Consider the following 25502-nt stretch of genomic DNA (forward strand, 5'->3'; position numbering starts at 1 on the left):
GATTATTTTTCTACATAGTCCTGTTATTTCCGACACAGTTTCTCGATACTATTTTTAACAGACTGCTTCACATTGTTTGAATTGTGAATGGGAGTAATCACTATCTTAAATGCGCGCTTCTTGACTTTTTCCTTGAACCGAAATGGTTTGCCATATAGGCTACACAGTGCACCGCAAATTATAATTTTAATATCCGTACGTTGCTACTTCATCTGTAAGCTGATTGATTATGTTATACTTTATATCATAAAGAAAAGTACAAATGTCTCCTGACTAACTAAATGTATTTAGATAATAGTAGTCTTTCAACATTCCACGAAATGCAGATTTCGCCAAGTAGAATCCGTTATCATTTACCCATAATGCACCAAGCACAGTCTTAGTTTTGGATTCATTTCCAAGCGTCATTGCAATCGGTTGTTGATCTGTTTTTAGCTTGTACGCATACGAGACTCCAATCTAAAGAGAGGAGTCTAAATGTCTGCCGGTAGTTCAACAGTGAGCACACGGACTTCACCTTTACATGTTTTCGCATGCCGTCGCAAACTGTCAATACATGCAAACCAAACATGGCACTCATCACAGCGAAACTTCGTACGAGAAGGATTATTTACGCATTTGATCCTCTCATGTCCTTGTGCATCATGGGAAAATGCAAATGACATATCATAGTAGCTGCATGGATGCCTAGTTGAAGACATACCTTTAATGCTCGAACCAGATGTTGATGTAACTGATGTGGTACCAATTCCCGGCGTACTTTTAAGCACAAAAATCAATCTCTGTTGTAGTTAAACCTTTACTTTCTGCCACGCAGCAGGAAATTTGCATATTTTCCAGTGTCTTTTCAACTTATCATTTTCTGCAAATTGCTTGCGACATTGTTTACAGACAAAGTAGATTAATAAGAGACACCCTCTTATCGTGTCGTCGAGCATTGCTGTTGTTTGAGAATATCTTGTCGCAGTAACGACATCAATGCTCGCTAGTTGTTGTCGAATCACCAGACATTGAAGTCTCCATCGACGGCGAAACGTCATCCATCGAGGTCTCCTCTGCAGCCAGCCCTGCAGGCAGTAGTAAAGTCTCTTCTGCTGGTGGAACCACGCCAGTTGAAGTGTCCTCCAGTGTTGTTGCCGTGCCATCCATTTGTGCCAGCTCCCCTCCTGGCTAGGTTTGCCAGCTCCCCCTCCTGGCTAGGTTTGCCAGGAGGCAACAGTCTGTACCGTAGGCTCGACGGCACTCCAATCTTGACGTGCAGACAAAGTATCAGTGAAGAAAAACTGCACCGATTGGCTCGCCACGTTGCCCATACAATAGGTGCAGATAACACTTAATAACATAGGGGGAAATACTTTAAAAATAATCTTTATATCAAAACAATTGAAAGCAATTTACGCAAAACAAATTCGGATATTAACCTTTTGTTTATTTATTTTTGAACAAGATATCACACGTAAAAGAGAATTCATATTTAGTATTATTTGTTACAGTATAATTTTAACATACTTTCTATACATTATGGGATCCCCACAAACAAATTAAAATAGACAATTCAACTGCTTGAAACCATTTTCAGTGCTGTGTTAGTTACACAGTAGTTACATAATTTAGTTTTGTGAACATGTAAAACAAAACATTTTGTTGATTAATTTTTACTAAACTTTATTATGGTTTACGTTCATTATTTTCATTTGAATTTCATTGAAGAGATGGCCGGGTGGACTTCCAAAGAGGTGAACTCATGCGCCACGTGCTGCATGCGAAGATAAAAAAATTATTGAATAACTCTCCTGGGAATTCTTATTGATGGCATCCCGAAGCCGTTCGAGCAGATAAAAAACTCCCTCTTTGTTCCAGAGAAGTAGAATTTAGGGACACATAGCAGGGATGTCTCACACCAACTCTAGGACCACTAAAAGAAAAGAATATTTTTATATTAAAAAACTCATCAGCCAAAAATAAATAACCAAATTGGTTCCCGAGAACATACAGCAAAAAACCCCACCTATTTGGTGGTGCGGAAAAACTAAAAATTACATAAAACCAGTGCATTCAGGGCCGAAGCCAGGGGGGGGGGGTTTAGGGGTTCAAATCCCTCCCCCCCCTTAGCGCCAAATCTTTAATTAATTTCTTATTCATCACTCAAACAAATTTGTTATTTAAATTAAAAAATTTTTACCATTACAATATTTAAATTTAAAAACAGAAAACTTCTAAAATAGCACTATTTTACACCTTAAAATCCAAATTTTCCCGGGGGAGGACCCCCGGACCCCCACTTTAATACTGGGGGGCCATGCTTCTTAACACCCCCCATACACAAATCCTGGCTACGCCACTGAGTGCATTTAAATGCCAAAGACAAAATTAAGTTTTCACATTATGGCTGACCAAAAGATAAAATAGTGCGTCACCTCTTAACAACGAAGATGATCATAGATATCATCGCTAGATGTTAAAGCTGGTAACAAATAATTTGCACGTATTGGCCTTGTTACCTACTAAACCTTATTATTCATTATTTATTATAAGAAGTTTTTATGCATCTGTTTCAATATTTGTTTATAGTTCTTTTATATTAGAGTCCAGTCTTGAGTAACTTCACAGCAGTCTTATCAATTGAAAACTGGTTTAACTCATATAGAGCACACACAAAAAATTCACATTAGATATATAAAATAACAATATAATCAACAAAAATGATGCTCCTTACCTTAAATATATAAAATAAACATAGAGAAGTTACAAAAATAGAGCATACGTGATATCCAGTTTGCCAAAAAATGTTTATTATGCTGAGCATAAACCATACGTCAGGGTTTCCATAGACGATGCTAAAAATTCCATAGAGTAATGATGCCATATCGAGTTCAAAAGAACAGTTTATTACGAAACTTATGCACCAAATGAGGCCAACTAGAGGATTCTTACACCACCGCAGCCAGTAGTAAACTGAAATTCCCGTCGTCTGGGATTCGCATACTACCAGCGGCAACGCCCTCCCTCACGCAGAAACAAGTCACAGTCAATATTAACCATGACAATATTCTCACATCTAATACGGCGATTCACATTACAGTTTGATATGCTAAAGTCAATGCAAAGTGTAAAATTTAATTAGTAGTATTAAAGTGTATTCACATTTAAAATGTAGTTAAAATTTAAAAAGTTGTTATTTTTTTTTATAATATAAAGAAAATAAATAAAATTATATGAACGTATGATATTTTCTTTGAAAAAATGTTAGAAGCTCCATGTTAAGGCTGTGTGAGTGATGAACAGGTACTGTGTATAGTTATAGTTGGCTGTGTGAGTTATGAACAGGTACTGTGTGTAGTTCTAATAGCAGTGTGAGTGATTAACAGGTACTGTGTATAGTTCTAGTTGTGTATCTGAGTGATGAACAGGTGCTGTGTTCAGTACTAGTTAACTGTGTGAGTGATGAACAGGTACTGTGTGTAGTTCTATTTGGCTGTGTGAGTGATGAACAGGTACTGTGTAGTTCTATTTGGCTGTGTGAGTGATGAACAGGCAGTGTGTGTAGTTATAGTTTTTGCTGTGTTTGATGAAGTTGTGCCGGAAATTAGGTATTTCGGCACGTTTCTTAATTGTTATTATAATTTTAAATTATTTTTGGAAAATTTATTTTCCATATAAATTGGTTACAAAAGGGTGATTTACACTTTGTTAGGCTGGTGTACTCTACTTAGTTAAACTTTGTTGCAGTGGCCCGAGGCATCTTTTCACAAGGGCCAATCTGATATTTTCCAACGCTAAAGACGACGTTAGCAGCTCAGATGAAATTTCCCCCACTTGCAGTCACGCCTGGGGCCTGTAACATTAATTCCCTGCATGACTAAATTTGCACACAACAGCTCTGGACAAGTTGTTACCTCTTCTCAGAGCCCAGCTTAGAGCAGCTCTTCTTGTCACGCATACATCTTTGGTTCACTCATAGAAAGTCACGTTAGGCGCGCTTTCCCAGACGACATAGCAAGTTTTTACCATCCCCCTACCATCTTCTTCCCCCTGTGGCTTCTTGGAAACTTCTACCCGGCGAATCGACCTCCAGTGAACCAGCGCAGGGTACATGCTCTCTCCAAGGACATTCGCCCTTGTCCGACAGAGCCCTCAGCGAGCTCTAGCGGTGGCAAAACTCCCCAACCTAGCTCTGTCCGCTGGTTGCGAGTGCGCCCAGTGCACTCTAGTGGACGTTTCTGTGACCCTCCAGCCAGTTTCTCCTCTTGGCCACCAGAGCGCTCTACTCATCCCTCCCATAAGAGATAGCTTGTCATAATCGACTTTGGAAGGAGTCGCGGTGGGGATTGCGACCGTAGTCCGCCAGCGACTCTGGTGAGCGCGTGGCGAGCGCTTTTTCTTCCTGCTTAGCCCTTCAGGCATCTTAGGGTACCTTCGGCAGAGTAAGGAGTGTGTGACCTGGGGTGTGGTCAGCTGGTGTGAAATATGACTCGTGGGTGGCAGCGGGGTGGTTTGCCAGGAGGGCAAAACCATTATGATATGTTGGTATGGGTTGAAAGGTAGATGTGTGGTAGTGAAAGGCCAATACATACTGCTCAAACTGGGATGGACTGGGTAGTTGCTGACCTCTAAAAATGGCTGCGATAATGTCACACTGGTGGCAGGCTGAGTGGTTGTCGACTGGTTAGGGGCAACTGTGAATAGTGTCTGGGCTGCAGCCCGATGGGGAGGGGTTATGACCGTCGCTGTGTGGGTGTTCGTTGGAACGATGTAGGGAGCAGGATGCTCACTCCGTGGCTGGGAGTTGGGATAAACTGGTAATGAAATGTCCGGCAATACCCTGTCAGTCACCTCTGGGTACTGTACTTTAGTCGGGACAGGCTCAGGTGGTAAATCAGGGATTTCCCCTTTGGACTTGGCTCCGGGATCTATCGCGAGGGCTTGTGTTCGAGCAACCTGATATAAATCTTTCTGGGTATTGTCGAGAACCGTTGCTCTAGCTCTCAAATTAGCCAGAAGGATGGGTGCTTGTTGAAGACTTTTTTTCGATTTCACACTGGTAGATACCATTCAATTTTCCTTTGTTTTAAGGTACTTAGGTTATTGAACCTGCGTGTGACGTGAGGGAGTCTCTTTAGGTACCTAGAAATGTTGGCCTGACTTTGTTCAATTTCTATGTCTTGTGTGGCCTGGACAATTACTTGGAACTTTGAACAAGTGACATTGAACTCATTCAAACAATCGATATCAAGGTTTTGGGCAGACATTGGGATGGCATCTTGTATAGCCACCCTAAGATGACATCTAAGGGCTTGAGCACCCCCAGAGTCAGAAATGTTTCGAAGAATTATCTCGTATTGGACTTCGTCCTTAAGTAAAAGCTCGGGTGCGAACATTTTGCTACTTTAATGTATGTGGATAACCAACGAAATCACTTAGACACAAACTAATCCATTGTCACTTAAAATTAACGCACACAGACCCTCTTAAGACTAACTTCAAATTTAACACTTACACTATGTCTTACATTTAATTCGTTGTTTTGCCAAGACCTAGATACGGCGGGAGTATGTGCCTTTTGACTGAGAAAGCTCACAAACGTCTTTAACATAGCATTCAGCTAGAAAAAATATTTGTAGTGATCAAAATATCCCTGTATGTATTATTATTATTCTGTGAAAAGAATAAACGGACGCCTGTTGGCACCGGGTTAAGCTCGACGTACTTCTAATTGTGTGGTGTGAGCCAACAGGCTACACCACGGTGAAACACAGTGAGGGGGGAGATAAGATAGTCGCCCTCCACCCGAGACGAAAAGAGTCACGTGGGGACGACACTGGCCTTCCCAAACGTAAATAAAACAGCTGGGGGGTTACTGTTTGTACACTGAAGGGACTTCAGCGGTGAATGACCGCCCTTGAGGAACGGTCGAAGGGGACGGGGAGGCAGGGATCGCACGAGCGTGCAGGCACGTACTTCGTGATAAGCTCCGCTGTCAGCCGTGATGGTGGGAAGGTGCCCAGCTGGACTCAGGGCCACGCACTGAGTAATGGTCTCACTGGAAGGCCTCTAATACGGACTAAAATTTATCTTTATACTTCAAAGTAAAATATGTGCATCAGAGACAGCTTACAATTCTTCATACAATAAGATTATCGAAGACCAAAATTAATGACAATTTAAAATTTGATTATATAAATATTTTTATATTTTGAATAATGACCAAGATATGCCCATAGACATAACCACACTCTGCTACCACTTTGTAACACTCTCGTCCTACTAATAAAAATAAATGCCCAAGTGGCTGTAGAAGAAATGGAAGTGTGTGGGCAAAAGAGGAGCTAAGTAAATAACAATAATACAATCAGAGGGAGCAATGAGAGGCCAGACAAACTAATTTATATTTTCCCCTAAACAAGTGGGGGGAAAGAGGATCGTTATTTATTTTAAATAAATACTGCAAATATGTATATTGGGATACTTCATTTATTAAAAAAAGGAATCTTCTTTATTTATGACATTACTCTAAATGCATAGCATCGTGGTGGGAAATAAAAGTTCACATAGATAGGTTAAGTTGCACAGTTACATATAAAAACCATTACAATAATTAAGGTTAAACTACAGCTGGCTCGCAAATTACTATAACAATGAATAATACTAAGTTACAATAATAAAAATATAATAAATTTAACATTTCACAAAACAAAACTAATTTTGTTTTAAACTTTTGCTGTCTAATGCACTTCTATATTAATAAAAATATATACATTATTTCATTTGGTGTCCGAAATTGCCATGCTGTCCACCATGCAATTTTCCGATGCTTTTTAAAACACAGTAGATTCAGATGCTAAGGGGGGGGGGGTCTTGCCATGGGATAGGCCCGTGATGCCGGCTACTCGTACGCTGCTACTTGAAAACTGTTACGTAGATGGTGGTCCTTGGATCTTGGACTTGGATCAGTATCTTGGACTCTTGGACTCTTGGACCCTGCCTGCAACCGAGATCCATTCTTGCAAATAAGACCTGTTTGCAGACAGTCCCGAACATTGGCCCAAAAGACCTGAAAAGGTTTGTGGAGGGGGGGGGGGGCTAATCTAGCGCAGTAAAAATAAACACTCACCAATGCAGGGTGGTTGACGCTGTAACTCAAGGTGGTGACGCGCATTACAGTCCCGACCCACGCGACGCGATTTTTACAAAGAATTCCATCATTTAATATAATTTAAATAAAACCATAAAGAGAAAATTACTCTAACACTTCGACTATTAAAAACTCTACTGGCTGGCTTAACAATTCTATCTAGATTAGGGAGTTCATTCCTCGTAGTCTGTTGAATACATGGCACAAGTCACGACGTTCTTCTTGGCGGAGACAAGCGTCGACGATTACGGTAGTACCAGACAGAAAGGACCCGCGTGCCAAAGTGCCATGGCGCTCGGAAAGTGTCTTAATTAAAAACAGGGTTTAGCCCTGGAATAAAGGTTTGGGGGCGGGGATGTAACAAAAGTACCCGAAGACGCCCGAAAGGCTAAGCAGGAGGAAAAAGCACTCGCCACGCGCTCACCAGAGTCCAGGCGGACTAAGTTCTCAATCCCCACCGCGACTCCTACCAAAGTCGATTATGACAAGCTATCTCTTATGGGAGGCATGAGTAGAGCGCTCTGGTGGCCAAGAGGAGAAACTGGCTGGAGGGTCACAGAAACGTCCACTAGGGTGCACTGGGCGCACTCGCAACCAGCGGACAGAGCTAGGTTGGGGACTTTTGCCACCGCTAGAGCTCGCTGAGGGCTCTGTCGGACAAGGGCGAATGTCCTTGGAGAGAGCATGTACCCTGCGCTGGTTCACTGGAGGTCGATGCGCCGGGTAGAAGTTTCCAAGAAGCCACAGGGGGAAGAAGAGGGAAGGGGGATGGTAAAAACTTGCTATGTCGTCTGGGAAAGCGCGCCTAACGTGACTTTCTATGAGTGAACCAAAGACGTATGCGTGACAAGAAGAGCTGCTCTAAGCTGGGCTCTGAGATGAGGTAACAACTTGTCCAGAGCTGTTGTGTGCAAATTTAGTCATGCAGGGAATTAATGTTACAGGCCGCGGGCGTGACTGCAAGTGGGGGAAATTTCATCTGAGCTGCTAACGTCGTCTTTAGCGTTGGAAAATATCAGATTGGCCCATGTGAAAAGATGCCTCGGGCCACTGCAACAAAGTTTAACTAAGTAGAGTACACCAGCCTAACAAAGTGTAAATCACCCTTTTGTAACCAATTTATATGGAAAATAAATTTTCCAAAAATAATTCAAAATTATAATAACAATTAAGAAACGTGCCGAAAAACCTAAATTCCGGCACAAGTAGTGTTTTGTGTATTTATAGTTGGGTGTGTGAGTGATGAACAGGTGCTGCATGTAGTTATAGTTGGCTGTATGAGTGAACAGGCACTGTGTGTAGATCTAGTTAGCTGTGTGTGTGATGTACAGGCACTGTGTGTAGTTCTAGTTAGCCTTGTGAGTGATGAACAGGCAATGTGTGTAGATCTAGTTGGCTGTGTGAGTGATGAACAGGTGCTGCATGTAGTTCTAGTTGGCCTTGTGAGTGATGAACAGGCACTGTGTGTAGATCTAGTTGGCTGTGTGAGTAATGAACAGGCACATTGTGTAGTTCTATTTGGCTGTGTGAGTGATGAACAGGTGTGGCATGTAGTTCTAGTTGGCTGTGTGAGTGATGAACAGGTACTGTGTAGTTCTAGTTGGCTGTGTGAGTGATGAACAGGTGCTGCGTGTAGTTCTAGTTGGCTGTGTGAGTGATGAACAGGTACTGTGTAGTTCTAAATGGTAGTGTGAGTGATGAACAGGTGCTGCGTGTAGTTCTAGTTGGCTGTGTGAGTGATGAACAGGTACTGTGTAGTTCTAGTTGGCTGTGTGAGTGATGAACAGGCACTGTGTGTAGTTCTAGTTGGCTGTGTGAGTGATGAACAGGCACTGTGTGTAGTTCTATTTAGCTTTGTGAGTGATGAACAGGCACTGTGTGTAGTTCTAGTTGGCTGTGTGAGTGATGAACCGATACTGTGTGTAGCTATAGTTGGCTGTGTGAGTGATGAACAGGTACAGTGTGTAGTTCTAGGTGGCTGTATGAGTGATGAACAGGCACTGTGTGTAGTTCTAGTTGGCTGCTGTATGAGTGAACAAGTACTGTGTGTAGTTCTAGTTGGCTGTGTGATTGATGAACAGGTGCTGTGTGTAGTTCTAGTTGGCTGTGTGAGTGATGAACCTGTACTGTGTGTAGTTATAGTTGGCTGTGTGAGTGATGAACAGGTACTGTGTGTAGTTTTAGTTGGCTGTATGAGTGATGAGCAGGCACTGTGTGTAGTTCTAGTTGGCTGCTGTATGAGTGAACCGGTACTGTGTGTAGTTCTAGTTGGCTGTGTGATTGATGAACAGGTGCTCTGTGTAGTTCTATTTGGCTGTGTGATTGATGAGCAGATACTGTTTAGTTCTAGTTGGCTGTGTGAGTGATGAACAAGTGCTATGTGTAGTTCTAGTTGGCTGTGTGAGTGATGAACAGGCACTGTGTGTAGTTGTAGTTGGCTGTGTGAGTGATGAACAGGCACTGTGTGTAGTTCTATTTGGCTTTGTGAGTGATGAACAGGCACTGTGTGTAGTTCTAGTTGGCTGTGTGAATGATGAACCGGTACTGCGTGTAGTTATAGTTGGCTGTGTGAGTCATGAACAGGTACTGTGTGTAGTTCTAGTAGGCTGTATGAGTGATGAACAGGCAGTGTGTGTAGTTCTAGTTGGCTGCTGTATGAGTGAACAGGTACTGTGTGTAGTTCTAGTTGGCTTTGTGAGTGATGAACAGGCACTGTGTGTAGATCTATTTGGCTGTGTGAGTGATGAACAGGCACTGTGTGTAGTTCCATTTGGCTGTGTGAGTGATGAACAGGTGATGCGTGTAGTTCTAGTTGGCTGTGTGAGTGATGAACAGGTACTGTGTAGTTCTAAATGGTAGTGTGAGTGATGAACAGGTTCTGCGTGTAGTTCTAGTTGGCTGTGTGAGTGATGAACCGGTACTGTGTGTAGTTATAGTTGGATGTATGAGTGATGAACAGGTACTGTGTGTAGTTCTAGTTGGCTGTATGAGTGATGAACAGGCACTGTGTGTAGTTATAGTTGGCTGTGTGAGTGATGAATAGGTACTGTGTGCAGAGGCGCACCCAGGAATTTATTTTGGGGGGGGGGGATTTGAAGTTTTTTTTATGAAGGAACATCGGTTTCAAAAATAAAGAGGTCCTCCGGGAAAATTTGGATTTCTAGGTGAAAATTTGTGCTATTTAAGAAGTTTTTGTATCAAATTATTAAATATACTGCTGGTAGAAAAAAGAATAATTTTTAGTACGGTACTAAATTTTGTTTTAGACAAGAATGAAACAAAGATACCTTTATCAAACCCAGGGTCTCGTCCGCTCGAAATCAGTATTATTTTAATACCATGAGAATCATAGCATGCAATAAAGTCCACATTCTGTGCAACTTAAATCACTGACAATGATGGTTTGCTTTTTACTGCATTCACACACACAAATTAAGTTCACTCTACGAATAAAAACAAAGGGTACAAACTTCACAAATATAATGTCTAGTTAAAACTGCAGAAATACAGTGCAAAATTATGCAAAAATTGAGATAAACTTAGCGCACAAACAATTCTTAGTTTTTATATAGGTACTAACACAAACTAATTTGTAAAAAAAAATTAAAGTAATTCATGGTAGCAGACTACAAATGTAATACTACAATAACACTGATCAGCGATCACCAATCTTTACTACTGAAGGCCCGAAGCCAAAGGAAAGGAAAAATATATATCGAAATGAAGTAACTAAAATTGTTTACACTATGTGTTAATTTCGCGCATTACACACTTTAAAGGTAATATATTATTAATCTTTTACTGGTTATAGTAATTTTGGAAGTCTCTAATTTTCAGGAATACACTTTTTTTTTTCCGTCTAAATTAATCTAGTATAATACATACCAAAGTTCCGTCTGTCCTTCCAGGAAACAAAAGCCTCATATTTAACAATGCTGCATCAGTTCTGTCAAATACAGTTGATGATACATATTGCAGACATAATGAATGAAATGTTCGTGGTACACTATTAAAAAAAACACTACTAAAACTATTATTCACGACAAGGCAATATTATTATTTTAAACAAATATCCATTCTTCTTGATTTTTCCGCCATTTTGTCCAAAACTGTGTCAACTGATGGTGTCAAGTTCCTGTATATATGCAGGAGAGATAAACCATTTAACCTTGTTTCAGAAGTAGAACTTCTTAAATAACTTTTCAGTCTACGCAGAGTGTAAAAAGTCCTTTCATTTTCAGCAGTGGACACAGGTAGTACTGCTAATATATGCAACAAAATTCTAATGTTCGGTAGCATGTTTTCATCACAATGCTTCAGAGCACATAATGCATCCTTTGGCCTGTCGTCATTGTTCAGCCTAGCAATAGCTCTGTACCAAAACCTCAGCTCTATTTTTAGTTCGTCAGTTGTACCATGCAAGTCATTTTTGTAGAACATCACCAAAGACTGAAAGTCATTCAATGTTTCCTCAGAAAATTTGGTGGGATCTGTTGGCAACAATGTTTGGAATCCTGTCAATATTAACCTGTATTTTGTAAATCTCTCCTCCAAATTATTTATGAATGCATCTAAAAACGGGATGTATATTGAGACTCGATAATAGTCCTCTGAAGTATCAGTTTCCACATTGCATCTCAACGTTTGCTTGCCAACTGTCCTTGGTTTGTTCATTTGAAAATCAAAGTTTTCAGCCTTTGTTGCGACATTAGTAAATAACTTGGTGAACTCAGCGTCTGCATTTTCTCTGATATTTCTTATCTCCTGTAGTGTATCCTCTGCAAGATCACATGCCTTTTTCAAATCAACATTTCTTTGTTGTAGTAGCTTACATAAAATACTGCTGTAGGAAAATACCTGATTTATAACATGCAGAGCAACAACAAAATCAACATTTTTTACTGTACAATTTAACTGGTGTGCAGCATTAGCAGAATCTTTATCTGACCATTCAGAAATTAATCCTAGAGCCAAAACAATGCCATCATATAACTCGAGAATAATTACAACAGAGTTGTACCTTTCAACCAACCGCCTGGCGAGCGCTTTTTCTTCCTGCTTAGCCCTTCAGGCATCTTAGGGTACCTTCGGCAGAGTAAGGAGTGTGTGACCTGGGGTGTGGTCAGCTGGTGTGAAATATGACTCGTGGGTGGCAGCGGGGTGGTTTGCCAGGAGGGCAAAACCGTTATGATCTGTTGGTATGGGTTGAAAGGTAGATTTGTGGTAGTGAAAGGCCAATACATACTGCTCAAACTGGGATGGACTGGGTAGTAGCTGACCTCTAAAAATGGCTGCGATAATGTCACACTGGTGGCTGGCTGAGTGGTTGTCGACTGGTTAGGGGCAACTGTGAATAGTGTCTGGGCTGCAGCCCGATGGGGATGGGTTATGACCGTCGCTGTGTGGGTGTTCGTTGGAACGATGTAGGGAGCAGGATGCTCACTGCGTGGCTGGGAGTTGGGATAAACTGGTAATGAAATGTCCGGCAATACCCTGTCAGTCACCTCTGGGTACTGCACTTTAGTCGGGACAGGCTCAGGTGGTAAATCAGGGATTTCCCCTTTGGACTTGGCTCCGGGATCTATCGCGAGGGCTTGTGTTCGAGCAACCTGATATAAATCTTTCTGGGTATTGTCGAGAACCGTTGCTCTAGCTCTCAAATTAGCCAGAAGGATGGGTGCTTGTTGAAGACTTTTTTTCGATTTCACACTGGTAGATACCATTCAATTTTCCTTTGTATAAGGTACTTAGGTTATTGAACCTGCGTGTGACGTGAGGGAGTCTCTTTAGGTACCTAGAAATGTTGGCCTGACTTTGTTCAATTTCTATGTCTTGTGTGGCCTGGACAATTTCTTGGAACTTTGAACAAGTGACATTGAACTCATTCAAACAATCGATATCAAGGTTTTGGGCAGACATTGGGATGGCATCTTGTATAGCCACCCTAAGATGACATCTAAGGGCTTGAGCACCCCCAGAGTCAGAAATGTTTCGAAGAATTATCTCGTATTGGACTTCGTCCTTAAGTAAAAGCTCGGGTGCGAACATTTTGCTACTTTAATGTATGTGGATAACCAACGAAATCACTTAGACACAAACTAATCCATTGTCACTTAAAATTAACGCACACAGACCCTCTTAAGACTAACATCGCATTTAACACTTACACTATGTCTTACATTTAATTCGTTGTTTTGCCAAGACCTAGATACGGCGGGAGTATGTGCCTTTTGACTGAGAAAGCTCACAAATGTCTTTAACATAGCATTCAGCTAGAAAAAATATTTGTAGTGATCAAAATATCCCTGTATGTATTATTATTATTCTGTGAAAAGAATAAACGGACGCCTGTTGGCACCGGGTTAAGCTCGACGTACTTCTAATTGTGTGGTGTGAGCCAACAGGCTACACCACGGTGAAACACAGTGAGGGGGGAGATAAGATAGTCGCCCTCCACCCGAGACGAAACAAGAGTCACGTGGGGACGACAATGGCCTTCCCAAACGTAAATAAAACAGCTGGGGGGTTACTGTTTGTACACTGAAGGGACTTCAGCGGTGAATGACCGCCCTTGGGGAACGGTCGAAGGGGACGGGGAGGCAGGGATCGCACGAGCGTTAAGGCACGTACTTCGTGATAGCTCTGCTGTCAGCCGTGATGGTGGGAAGGCGCCCAGCTGGACTCAGGGCCACGCACTGAGTAATGGTCTCACTGGAAGGCCTCTAATATGGACTAAAATTTATCTTTATACTTCAAAGTAAAATATGTGCATCAGAGACAGCTTACAATTCTTCATACAATAAGATTACCGAAGACCAAAACTAATAACAATTTAAAACTTGATTATATAAATATTTTTATATTTTGAATAATGACCAAGATATGCCCATAGACGTAACCAAACTCTGCTACCACTTTGTAACACTCTCGTCCTACTAATAAAAATAAATGCCCAAGTGGCTGTAGAAGAAATGGAAGTGTGTGGGCAAAAGGGGAGCTAAGTAAATAACAATAATAACATCAGAGGGAGCAATGAGAGGCCAGACAAACTAATTTTAATTTCCCCTAAACAAGTGGGGGGAAAGAGGATCGTTATTTATTTTAAATAAATACTGCAAATATGTATATTGGGATACTTCATTTATTAGAAAAAGGAATCTTCTTTAGTTATGACATTACTCTAAATGCATAGCATCGTGGTGGGAAATAAAAGTTCACATAGATAGGTTAAGTTGCACAGTTACATATAAAAACCATTACAATAATTAAGGTTAAACTACGGCTGGCTCGCAAATTACTATAAAAATGAATAATACTAAGTAACAATAATAAAAATATAATAAATATAACATTTCACAAAACAAAACTAATTTTGTTTTAAACTTTTGCTGTCTAATGCACTTCTATATTAATAAAAATTTATACATTATTTCATTTGGTGTCCGAAATTGCCATGCTGTCCACCATGCAATTTTCCGATGCTTTTCAAAACACAGTAGATTCAGATGCTAAGGGGGGGGGGGGGGTCTTGCCATGGGAATAGGCTCGTGATGCCGGCTACTCGTACGCTGCTACTTGAAAACTGTTACGTAGATGGTGGTCCTTGGATCTTGGACTTGGATCAGTATCTTGGACTCTTGGACTCTTGGACCCTGCCTGCAACCGAGATCCATTCTTGCAAATAAGACCTGTTTGCAGACAGTCCCGAACATTGGCCCAAAAGACCTGAAAAGGTTTGGGGAGGGGGGGGGGGGGGGCTAATCTAGCGAAGTAAAATTAAACACTCAACAATGCAGGGTGGTTGATGCTGTAACTCAAGGTGGTGACGCGCATTACAGTCCCGACCCACGCGACGCGATTTTTACAAAGAATTCCATCATTTAATATAATTTAAATAAAACCATAAAGAGAAAATTACTCTAACACTTCGACTATTAAAAACTCTACTGGCTGGCTTAACAATTCTATCTAGATTAGGGAGTTCATTCCTCGTAGTCTGTTGAATACATGGCACAAGTCACGACGTTCTTCTTGGCGGAGACAAGCGTCGACGATTACGGTAGTACCAGACAGAAAGGACCCGCGTGCCAAAGTGCCATGGCGCTCGGAAAGTGTCTTAATTAAAAACAGGGTTTAGACCTGGAATAAAGGTTTGGGGGCGGGGATGTAACAAAAGTACCCGGAGACGCCCGAAAGGCTAAGCAGGAGGAAAAAGCGCTCGCCACGCGCTCACCAGAGTCACGGGCGGACTAATTTCGCAATCCCCACCGCGACTCCTACCAAAGTCGATTATGACAAGCTATCTCTTATGGGAGGCATGAGTAGAGCGCTCTGGTGGCCAAGAGGAAAAACTGGCTGGAGGGTCACAGAAACGTCCACTAGGGTGCACTGGGCGCACTCGCAACCAGCGGACAGAGCTAGGTTGGGGACTTTTGCCGCCGCTAGAGCTCGCTGAGGGCTCTGTCGGACAAGGGCGAATGTCCTTGGAGAGAGCATGTACCCTGCGCTGGTTCACTGGAGGTCGATGCGCCGGGTTGAAGTTTCCAAGAAGCCACAGGGGGAAGAAGAGGGAAGGGGGATGGTAAAAACTTGCTATGTCGTCTGGGAAAGCGCGCCTAACGTGACTTTCTATGAGTGAACCAAAGACGTATGCGTGACAAGAAGAGCTGCACTAAGCTGGGCTCTGAGAAGAGGTAACAACTTGTCCAGAGCTGTTGTGTGCAAATTTAGTCATGCAGGGAATTATTGTTACAGGCCCCGGGCGTGACTGCAAGTGGGGGAAATTACATCTGATCTGCTAACGTCGCCTTTAGCGTTGGAAAATATCAGATTGGCCCATGTGAAAAGATGCCTCGGGCCACTGCAACAAAGTTTAACTAAGTAGAGTACACCAGCCTAACAAAGTGTAAATCACCCTTTTGTAACCAATTTATATGGAAAATAAATTTTCCAAAAATAATTCAAAATTATAATAACAATTAAGAAACGTGCCGAAAAACCTAAATTCCGGCACAAGTAGTGTTTTGTGTATTTATAGTTGGGTGTGTGAGTGATGAACAGGTGCTGCATGTAGTTATAGTTGGCTGTATGAGTGAACAGGCACTGTGTGTAAATCTAGTTGGCTGTGTGAGTGATGTACAGGCACTGTGTGTAGTTCTAGTTGGCCTTGTGAGTGATGAACAGGCAATATATGTAGATCTAGTTGGCTGTGTGAGTGATGAACAGGTGCTGCATGTAGTTCTAGTTGGCCTTGTGAGTGATGAACAGGCACTGTGTGTAGATCTACTTGGCTGTGTGAGTAATGAACAGGCACTTTGTGTAGTTCTATTTGGCTGTGTGAGTGATGAACAGGTGTGGCGTGTAGTTCTAGTTGGCTGTGTGAGTGATGAACAGGTACTGTGTAGTACTAGTTGGCTGTGTGAGTGATGAACAGGTGCTGCGTGTAGTTCTAGTTGGCTGTGTGAGTGATGAACAGGTACTGTGTAGTTCTAAATGGTAGTGTGAGTGATGAACTGGTGCTGCGTGTAGTTCTAGTTGGCTGTGTGAGTGATGAACAGGTACTGTGTAGTTCTAGTTGGCTGTGTGAGTGATGAACAGGCACTGTGTGTAGTTGTAGTTGGCTGTGTGAGTGATGAACAGGCACTGTGTGTAGTTCTATTTGGCTTTGTGAGTGATGAACAGGCACTGTGTGTAGTTCTAGTTGGCTGTGTAAGTGATGAACCGGTACTGTGTGTAGTTATAGTTGGCTGTGTGAGTGATGAACAGGTACTGTGTGTAGTTCTAGGTGGCTGTATGAGTGATGAACAGGCACTGTGTGTAGTTCTAGTTGTCTGTGTGAGTGATGAACAGGCACTGTGTGTAGTTCTAGTTGGCTGCTGTATGAGTGAACCGGTACTGTGTGTAGTTCTAGTTGGCTGTGTGATTGATGAACAGGTGCTGTGTGTAGTTCTAGTTGGCTGTGTGATTGATGAGCAGATACTGTGTAGTTCTAGTTGGCTGTGTGAGTGATGAACAAGTGCTGTGTGTAGTTCTAGTTGGCTGTGTGAGTGATGAACAGGCACTGTGTGTAGTTGTAGTTGGCTGTGTGAGTGATGAACAGGCACTGTGTGTAGTTCTATTTGGCTTTGTGAGTGATGAACAGGCACTGTGTGTAGTTCTAGTTGGCTGTGTGAGTGATGAACCAGTACTGCGTGTAGTTATAGTTGGCTGTGTGAGTGATGAACAGGTACTGTGTGTAGTTCTAGTAGGCTGTATGAGTGATGAACAGGCAGTGTGTGTAGTTCTAGTTGGCTGCTGTATGAGTGAACAGGTACTGTGTAGTTCTAGTTGGCTTTGTGAGTGATGAACAGGCACTGTGTGTAGATCTATTTGGCTGTGTGAGTGATGAACAGGCACTGTGTGTAGTTCCATTTGGCTGTGTGAGTGATGAACAGGTGCTGCGTGTAGTTCTAGTTGGCTGTGTGAGTGATGAACAGGTACTGTGTAGTTCTAGTTGGCTGTGTGAGTGATGAACAGGTGCTGCGTTTAGTTCTAGTTGGCTGTGTGAGTGATGAACAGGTACTGTGTAGTTCTAAATGGTAGTGTGAGTGATGAACAGGTTCTGTGTGTAGTTCTAGTTGGCTGTGTGAGTGATGAACATGTACTGTGTAGTTCTAGTTGGCTGTGTGAGTGATGAACAGGCACTGTGTGTAGTTCTAGTTGGCTGTGTGAGTGATGAAAAGGTACTGTGTAGTTCTAGTTGGCTGTGTGAGTGATGAACAGGCACTGTGTGTAGTTCTAGTTGGCTGCTGTATGAGTGAACAGGTACTGTGTGTAGTTCTAGTTTGCTGTGTGATTGATGAACAGGTACTGTGTAGTTCTATTTGGCTTTGTGTGTGATGAACAGGCACTGTGTGTAGTTCTAGTTGGCTGTGTGAGTGATGAACCGGTACTGAGTGTAGTTATAGTTGGCTGTATGAGTGATGAACAGGTACTGTGTGTAGTTCTAGTTGGCTGTATGAGTGATTAACAGGCACTGTGTGTAGTTATAGTTGGCTGTGTGAGTGATGAATAGGTACTGTGTGCAGAGGCTCACCCAGGAATTTATTTTTTGGGGGGGGGGATTTGAAGTTTTTTTTATGAAGGAACATCGGTTTCAAAAATAAAGAGGTCCTCCGGGAAAATTTGGATTTCTAGGTGAAAATTTGTGCTATTTAAGAAGTTTTTGTATCAAATTATTAAATATACTGCTGGTAGAAAAAAGAATAATTTTTAGTACGGTACTAAATTTTGTTTTAGACAAGAATGAAACAAAGATACCTTTATCAAACCCAGGGTCTCGTCCGCTCGAAATCAGTATTATTTTAATACCATGAGAATCATAACATGCAATAAAGTCCACATTCTGTGCAACTTAAATCACTGACAATGATGGTTTGCTTTTTACTGCATTCACACACACAAATTAAGTTCACTCTACGAATAAAAACAAAGGGTACAAAATTCACAAATATAATGTCTAGTTAAAACTGCAGAAATACAGTGCAAAGTTATGCAAAAATTGAGATAAACTTAGCGCACAAACAATTCTTAGTTTTTATATAGGTACTATCACAAACTAATTTGTAAAAAAAAAAATTAAAGTAATTCACGGTAGCAGACTACAAATGTAATACTACAATAACACTGATCAGCGATCACCAATCTTTACTACTGAAGGCCCGAAGCCAAAGGAAAGGAAAAATATATATCTAAATGAAGTAACTACAATTGTTTACACTATGTGTTAATTTCGCGCATTACACACTTTAAAGGTAATATATTATTAATCTTTTACTGGTTATAGTAATTTTGGAAGTCTCTAATTTTCAGGAATACACTTTTTTTTCCGTCTAAATCTAATCTAGTATAATACATACCAAAGTTCCGTCTGTCCTTCCAGGAAACAAAAGCCTCATATTTAACAATGCTGCATCAGTTCTGTCAAATACAGTTGATGATACATATTGCAGACATAATGAATGAAATGTTCGTGGTACACTATTAAAAAAAAACACTACTAAAAACTATTATTCACGACAAGGCAATATTATTATTTTAAACAAATATCCATTCTTCTTGATTTTTCCGCCATTTTGTCCAAAACTGTGTCAACTGATGGTGTCAAGTTCCTGTATATATGCAGGAGAGATAAACCATTTAACCTTGTTTCAGAAGTAGAACTTCTTAAATAACTTTTCAGTCTACGCAGAGTGTAAAAAGTCCTTTCATTTTCAGCAGTGGACACAGGTAGTACTGCTTATATATGCAACAAAATTCTAATGTTCGGTAGCATGTTTTCATCACAATGCTTCAGAGCACATAATGCATCCTTTGGCCTGTCGTCATTGTTCAGCCTAGAAATAGCTCTGTACCAAAACCTCAGCTCTATTTTTAGTTCGTCAGTTGTACCATGCAAGTCATTTTTGTAGAACATCACCAAAGACTGAAAGTCATTCAATGTTTCCTCAGAAAATTTGGTGGGATCTGTTGGCAACAATGTTTGGAATCCTGTCAATATTAACCTGTATTTTGTAAATCTCTCCTCCAAATTATTTATGAATGCATCTAAAAACGGGATGTATATTGCGACTCGATAATAGTCCTCTGAAGTATCAGTTTCCACATTGCATCTCAACGTTTGCTTGCCAACTGTCCTTGGTTTGTTCATTTGAAAATCAAAGTTTTCAGCCTTTGTTGCGACATTAGTAAATAACTTGGTGAACTCAGCGTCTGCATTTTCTCTGATATTTCTTATCTCCTGTAGTGTATCCTCTGCAAGATCACATGCCTTTTTCAAATCAACATTTCTTTGTTGTTTTAGCTTACATAAAATGCTGCTGTAGGAAAATACCTGATTTATAACATGCAGAGCAACAACAAAATCAACATTTTTTACTGTACAATTTAACTGGTGTGCAGCATTAGCAGAATCTTTATCTGACCATTCAGAAATTATTCCTAGAGCCAAAACAATGCCATCATATAACTCTAGAATAATTACAACAGAGTTGTACCTTTAAACCCACCTAGTGGCACACATCTGTTTCAGTCTTTCATGGCTAGAACAAACTTCTGCTTTTTTCAAACATTCATCCAGTACACCCTGTCTTTTAGGGGTGTGAAAAAAGTCATGCAACTTACCAATTGTACCCAAACAATTTCTAATTGCTGCAATACCACAGGAATTAAATACAGCTAAGTTTAAGGAGTGTGCAGCACAATGAACATACAGTGCCTGTGGATACAAAGACTGAAAATGGGCCTGTACGCCATTGAATTTTCCACTCATTGCAGCTGCTCCATCATATCCTTGACCACGCACCTTGCTCAGATCTACTCCAAGAGCCTTAAGCTTATCAATCATTGCAAATGCAATCCCTTTGCCTGTGACATCTTCAAGAGGTATGAACTGCAAAAACAGTTCCTCAACATTAGATGTTGTAGAATCTAGACAACGAATGCAAAGGGACATTTGCATAGGCGTGCGCAGGACTTCAGTATTGGTGGTGCCAGATTACACAACAGCCCTGTCATTCACGGACCCCGAGCCTAAAGCGGGGGGTCCGGAAAAATTTGGATTTGAAAGCGCAAAATGGTGCTATTTAAGGTGTTTCCGAACAAAAACATTAAATACACAGATGTAAAAAATTTAACATTTTTTATGACAAATTATGACTTTGAACGTTATAATCACGAGGAAAACTACTAAACTATTTAGAGTTTTAAGCTTTGTTGAGCCATAAAGTAAATTGCACAAATTGTTTGCACGGAATTCATGCTGGTGGCTTTGAAAAACCGTACTTACATGTTTTCTGAAGACGCCAAATAAATGCTAGAAAAAACATTCTCAAATGTTAAGTTTTAAAATCAACAAATCAAGGGAGTTTTTGTAACATATCTTAAATATGTAAAATATTAAAATAATAAAAACACAAATAAGAGTGGGCAAAAGTTTTAACTTTTGGAATACAACAAAAATGTTTTGTCGGCAACTGCATATAAGTCATCGAGTAAGCCTATCCTTTTAACTAACTAAACTCTCTCTTTTTTTTTAAATAAACCCTGGCGGACGGCGGCTATTATTCCGTGCGCCTGCCGAGTGGAGTGAACAGTGGACACCGAGCGCGCATTCTATATAATTCGAGGAGAACTATGAGAATTATTTACATTTCAGAAGTTTCGTAGCCGCGGCTCGCGCGTACAACACAAGTAATTGCAACGGGCTTGTTTCCGTGTGTAAAGTTGGTTCGATTGATAATTGATATACTGATAGTGTTATGAGCACATATCTGGAACTGGACACGATTGGAAAATATATTTTTTTTTGTAAATAATACGTTTTTTTGTAAGTATGTATTATTTCTGCTTGTAAAAAACAAAATAACGTTATCCCTAATGGTGGTGCCAAGGCACCTGTGGCACCTACCGTGCGCACGCCTATGGACATTTGCTCAACACAAGAAATGTCTGTCGTTTCATCAAGCAGCACAGAAAAAAATGACAAATTAATCTTGGCTACCAATACATCAATAATAATGCTGTTGCTTATTTCAATAATTTCGTTTTGAATTTTCCAACTAGTGTACAATGCATTGTTTTTACTGTTAGATAATGACTTCTGGAGGCTGTCGTCGTATTTTGCCCTGTTTCTTAACAGCTCTCTGAAATTTCCTTCATTTACCTTAGTATCATCATCTCCAACTCTTCCAGTATCCCGATGACCTCTTAAACTCAAACCTTGTCTTCCACAGAAGAGCACTGACTCAATAATGGGTTTTAATTTACTTCTGTTCTGCAAAATTTGTTTCTTTTTTTCTTCATTTAGTTGCAAATCAACTGGATCTTGCTGTTTTGTCTCAATCATCATTATGATGCTGGCTGTCTCAACTTTTTCCTGGTGATACGAACTTAGTTGGTGTTGACTGAAACGTTCTTTTGCTTTTTTCCAGTTACAAAATTTTTCATAACACAACTGCCCTAGGTTTTGGTGACTTCCTTTACCAACACATTTTTTGTTGAACAGAACACAAAACTTGCAAAATGCTCCATCAACTTTTTTTGAGTAAGTTAACCACTTCCATTCAACCAACCACTTGTGCTGAAACTTTAAATTCCTGTTACCTGATGATGGGTATGTAAAGGTTTCTGACGGTGACCATAGTTTAATCAAGATGTCCTTCTTCTCACTATTTATTAGTTTATTGTCTACAAAATTAGCTATGTCGTATGGGTCCGACTGTTGAACACTAACTACGACATCTTCATCTTCTTCCACACTTCCCACAGTCTTCACTACAGTCTGTTCATTTACCTCAGCAATCAGTTTCTCTTCTTGAGAGTCTGAAATATAATTTCTCAATTACTAATTAACCAAAACATATCAAGAATGTGTGTCACATTTCTACTACGACTGGTTTAGCTATTTATAGAAGTTTAACTTATCATTTCTGTCATGTACTCCGGCCTCCTGACACACATTTTTTTTTGTCGAAAGAGTGAAAGACTTAAGATAAACAGATATAATTTACAGAACAGATAACTCAAACACAAATAATAACTTATAACTCATTCCATAATAAGAGTTATTACTTCCAGGAGCAGTGTTTTTGCAATTGTTATTATAACTTTTATTGGTTTCTCAATCTCCATCAATTTTTTGTCCCAGTAACACATACATAACACCATATGCCGTTGCCACTAAACTATAATGTAAGAGTCTGTATTACCACCTTCTCTGGGTAAAGTTATAGCATACACCAAATACGAATTATGACTGCCAATTAACTTTAATGATCAAGTCGTGTCGCTCGGGACTGATCGTACATCATGGGCAACAATGGAATGACGAACTTGGTCATTAAGGGAATTTACGGTGAGGTGACAGTGAACAAAGCTGTCCACAGAGGCGAAAATTTTGAATAATAACTTACCGCGTTAAATAAGTAACTGTTTCCGTGATAAAATGCTAAATTAATTATCAATCATAATTTATTAATTTTGTAATCGTCCAAAAATAATAGATGGTATTTTGAACAGAAACTTCTTCTGGTCATACATATTGCTGTAAAAGCACTCATATTTAATTGTTTTAAACATTTGTATATTTAAGAATGATAATCATTAACAACGATCGCACAATTACTTATACTGCGGTATGGGTCACTACAACAACAGTATGTAACGCCATTATTACTACAGTTATCTGGCACATCCACACATCCATTACCTATATGTACGACTTAGATAAGACTGTATGGCACATATATCGCAGGTTTAATACAGGCCGTAGGAAGTACACTCACTCTGTGACTGATGGGACACGATATCGGGCACGGGCAAGGGCCTTAGCCAAGGGGGGTAGGGAGGGCAGTTGCCTCCCTCTAGATATTAAAAAAAAAATGTAGCGAAAGCCAAATGCAAAGAAATCAAAGGTTTAAGTTCACTCACTTGATTGGTTTGAACGATCAAGCAAGTCTCGTACATCGAAACTCGAATGATTTCACTTATTCCATTCCAAGTATTCCGTCTGCGCTGCCATAATCTACTGTTAAACCATGGCTCCATATATCAACTCCCCCCCCCCCCCTCCAGGTTATCGGCTGGTGACGCTCTTGGGCACGGGTGAGTTGGGAACTGGGTTCTGTACTCACAGACCATTTCCTGGAAAATGTGCGAAGGGCAACAGTTGTTTACTCATCGCGAGATACTTGTGAAGACATGCACGCAATCATTGGGTCGTGCCTGCACTGTGGTAGGAATTATGCGTCTAGAAATGCGAATTAATGTTTTTGTATTGCACAGTAATGTATGCTCTCTGGTGACTAGAGCCACGTGATATCACAAGTGCCTCTGTCCAACCTGCATTCCTGCCACGGATCTATCCATCATCATGAACTGCAGATTTACTGTGTTTCATGTAAGTTGTCCGTGTTTTGACGATTCTCTTCCGAGAAAGACGTCTGCCCTCTCCATTGAAGTGGTAGTGGTGCTTAATCCTAATACTTACCGGCTTTTTGAAAGAAAAAAGAAAAAGAAAAAGAAAAAAAAAAAGAAAAAAAGGGCCCCTGTGCTCTACTGTTTGTGTTTACAGGCACTTTTCTCGGAAGAGCAACATAAAAAATGGACAATTACTTGAAATACAGTATAGTAGCTGACACACAAATGAGAAATCTATCAATTCCCTGCAAGCCGCTTACCTTCATGTTCAGCATCATAACTAGTTCCTGGCTTTGGTCGTTTGGAGAAGTAGTTCAGTAAATTAAAACCATGCTTACGTTTAGACATTCTGATACAGCACTCACTATCAACATCAGTTCTAAAACTCGCAAAGAAGAACACTGCCCACAATCTTCGGTAATCTTCCACGGTAGCCGAAAACAGACTGAGTAAGAGAAAATGAAAACGCATCGACTAACAGAGCGAGGGATAACGATTAGAGGAGGGGGTGCCGGGTAGAGATTACTAGGCGCTGCAGGGGTAAGCATAGTCGTCTGGCGACACCATAATGTATACACTGACGTGAAAACATCTCACAAAGTTTGGTAGATTGAGCGCTGCCCATAGACCATCGTACCTATTTTGCTGGGACTGGGAATGTTTTTACTTTTTCCATTCTAGATTTTTTCTTCACATTTTCGGGGGGGGGGGGCGGATTTAAACCCCCAAACCCCCCCCCCCCTGGGTGCGCCAATGACTGTGTGTAGTTCTAGTTGGCTGTATGAGTGATGAACAGGCACTGTGTGTAGTTCTAGTTGGCTGCTGTATGAGTGAACAGGTACTGTGTGTAGTTCTAGTTGGCTGTGTGATTGATGAACAGGTGCTGTGTGTAGTTCTAGTTGGCTGTGTGAGTGATGAGCAGGTACTGTGTAGTTCCAGCTGGGTGGTGGCAGGCAAGGCAGACCCCATCTCGCCACCCAGGATACACGTGCACCCTGACTCCCCGGCTAGCGGTGCACAGTGGATGAAGCAGGGCGTGTCCTTCGATCGCCTCAAGCTCACCAACAACCAGCTGGACGACAATGGCCACGTGAGTGTCGCCTGCACGTCCAGCGCAAGGCTCTCTCTGCTTCTACAATGCTCTGCAGATAACATCAACCAATAGCCTTCTTATTGTTTTGCTCCGAGGAAATGAACAGTAGCCTCTTTTTGAAACCAGCTTCTACGTGCATTGCGTGTTCATTGCATTTTCAGTTCGTGCATATTGTGTTCGGTGTGTGGATTGCATGTTCATTGCATGTTGAGTGTGTGTATTGCTTGTTAATTGCATATCGGTGTGCGCATTGCATGTTCATTGAATGTTGAGTGTGTATCGCTTGTTCATTACATGTGGTATTTGTGTATTTCTTATACA

General features: G+C 40.9%; 1 protein-coding gene across 1 annotated transcript in view; it reads left to right on the forward strand.

The window, feature by feature from the left end:
• LOC134535720 (T-box transcription factor TBX10-like) overlaps positions 1-25502 on the forward strand; it is a 591112-nt gene that overhangs the window by 249866 nt on the left and 315744 nt on the right. Inside the window, exon 4 of the mRNA XM_063374928.1 lies at positions 25022-25178. Coding sequence (XP_063230998.1) covers positions 25022-25178 — 157 coding nt within the window. The remainder of the gene's footprint in view (positions 1-25021; positions 25179-25502) is intronic.

This window comes from Bacillus rossius, chromosome 10, assembly GCF_032445375.1.
Source record: "Bacillus rossius redtenbacheri isolate Brsri chromosome 10, Brsri_v3, whole genome shotgun sequence".
NCBI lineage: Eukaryota > Metazoa > Arthropoda > Insecta > Phasmatodea > Bacillidae > Bacillus > Bacillus rossius.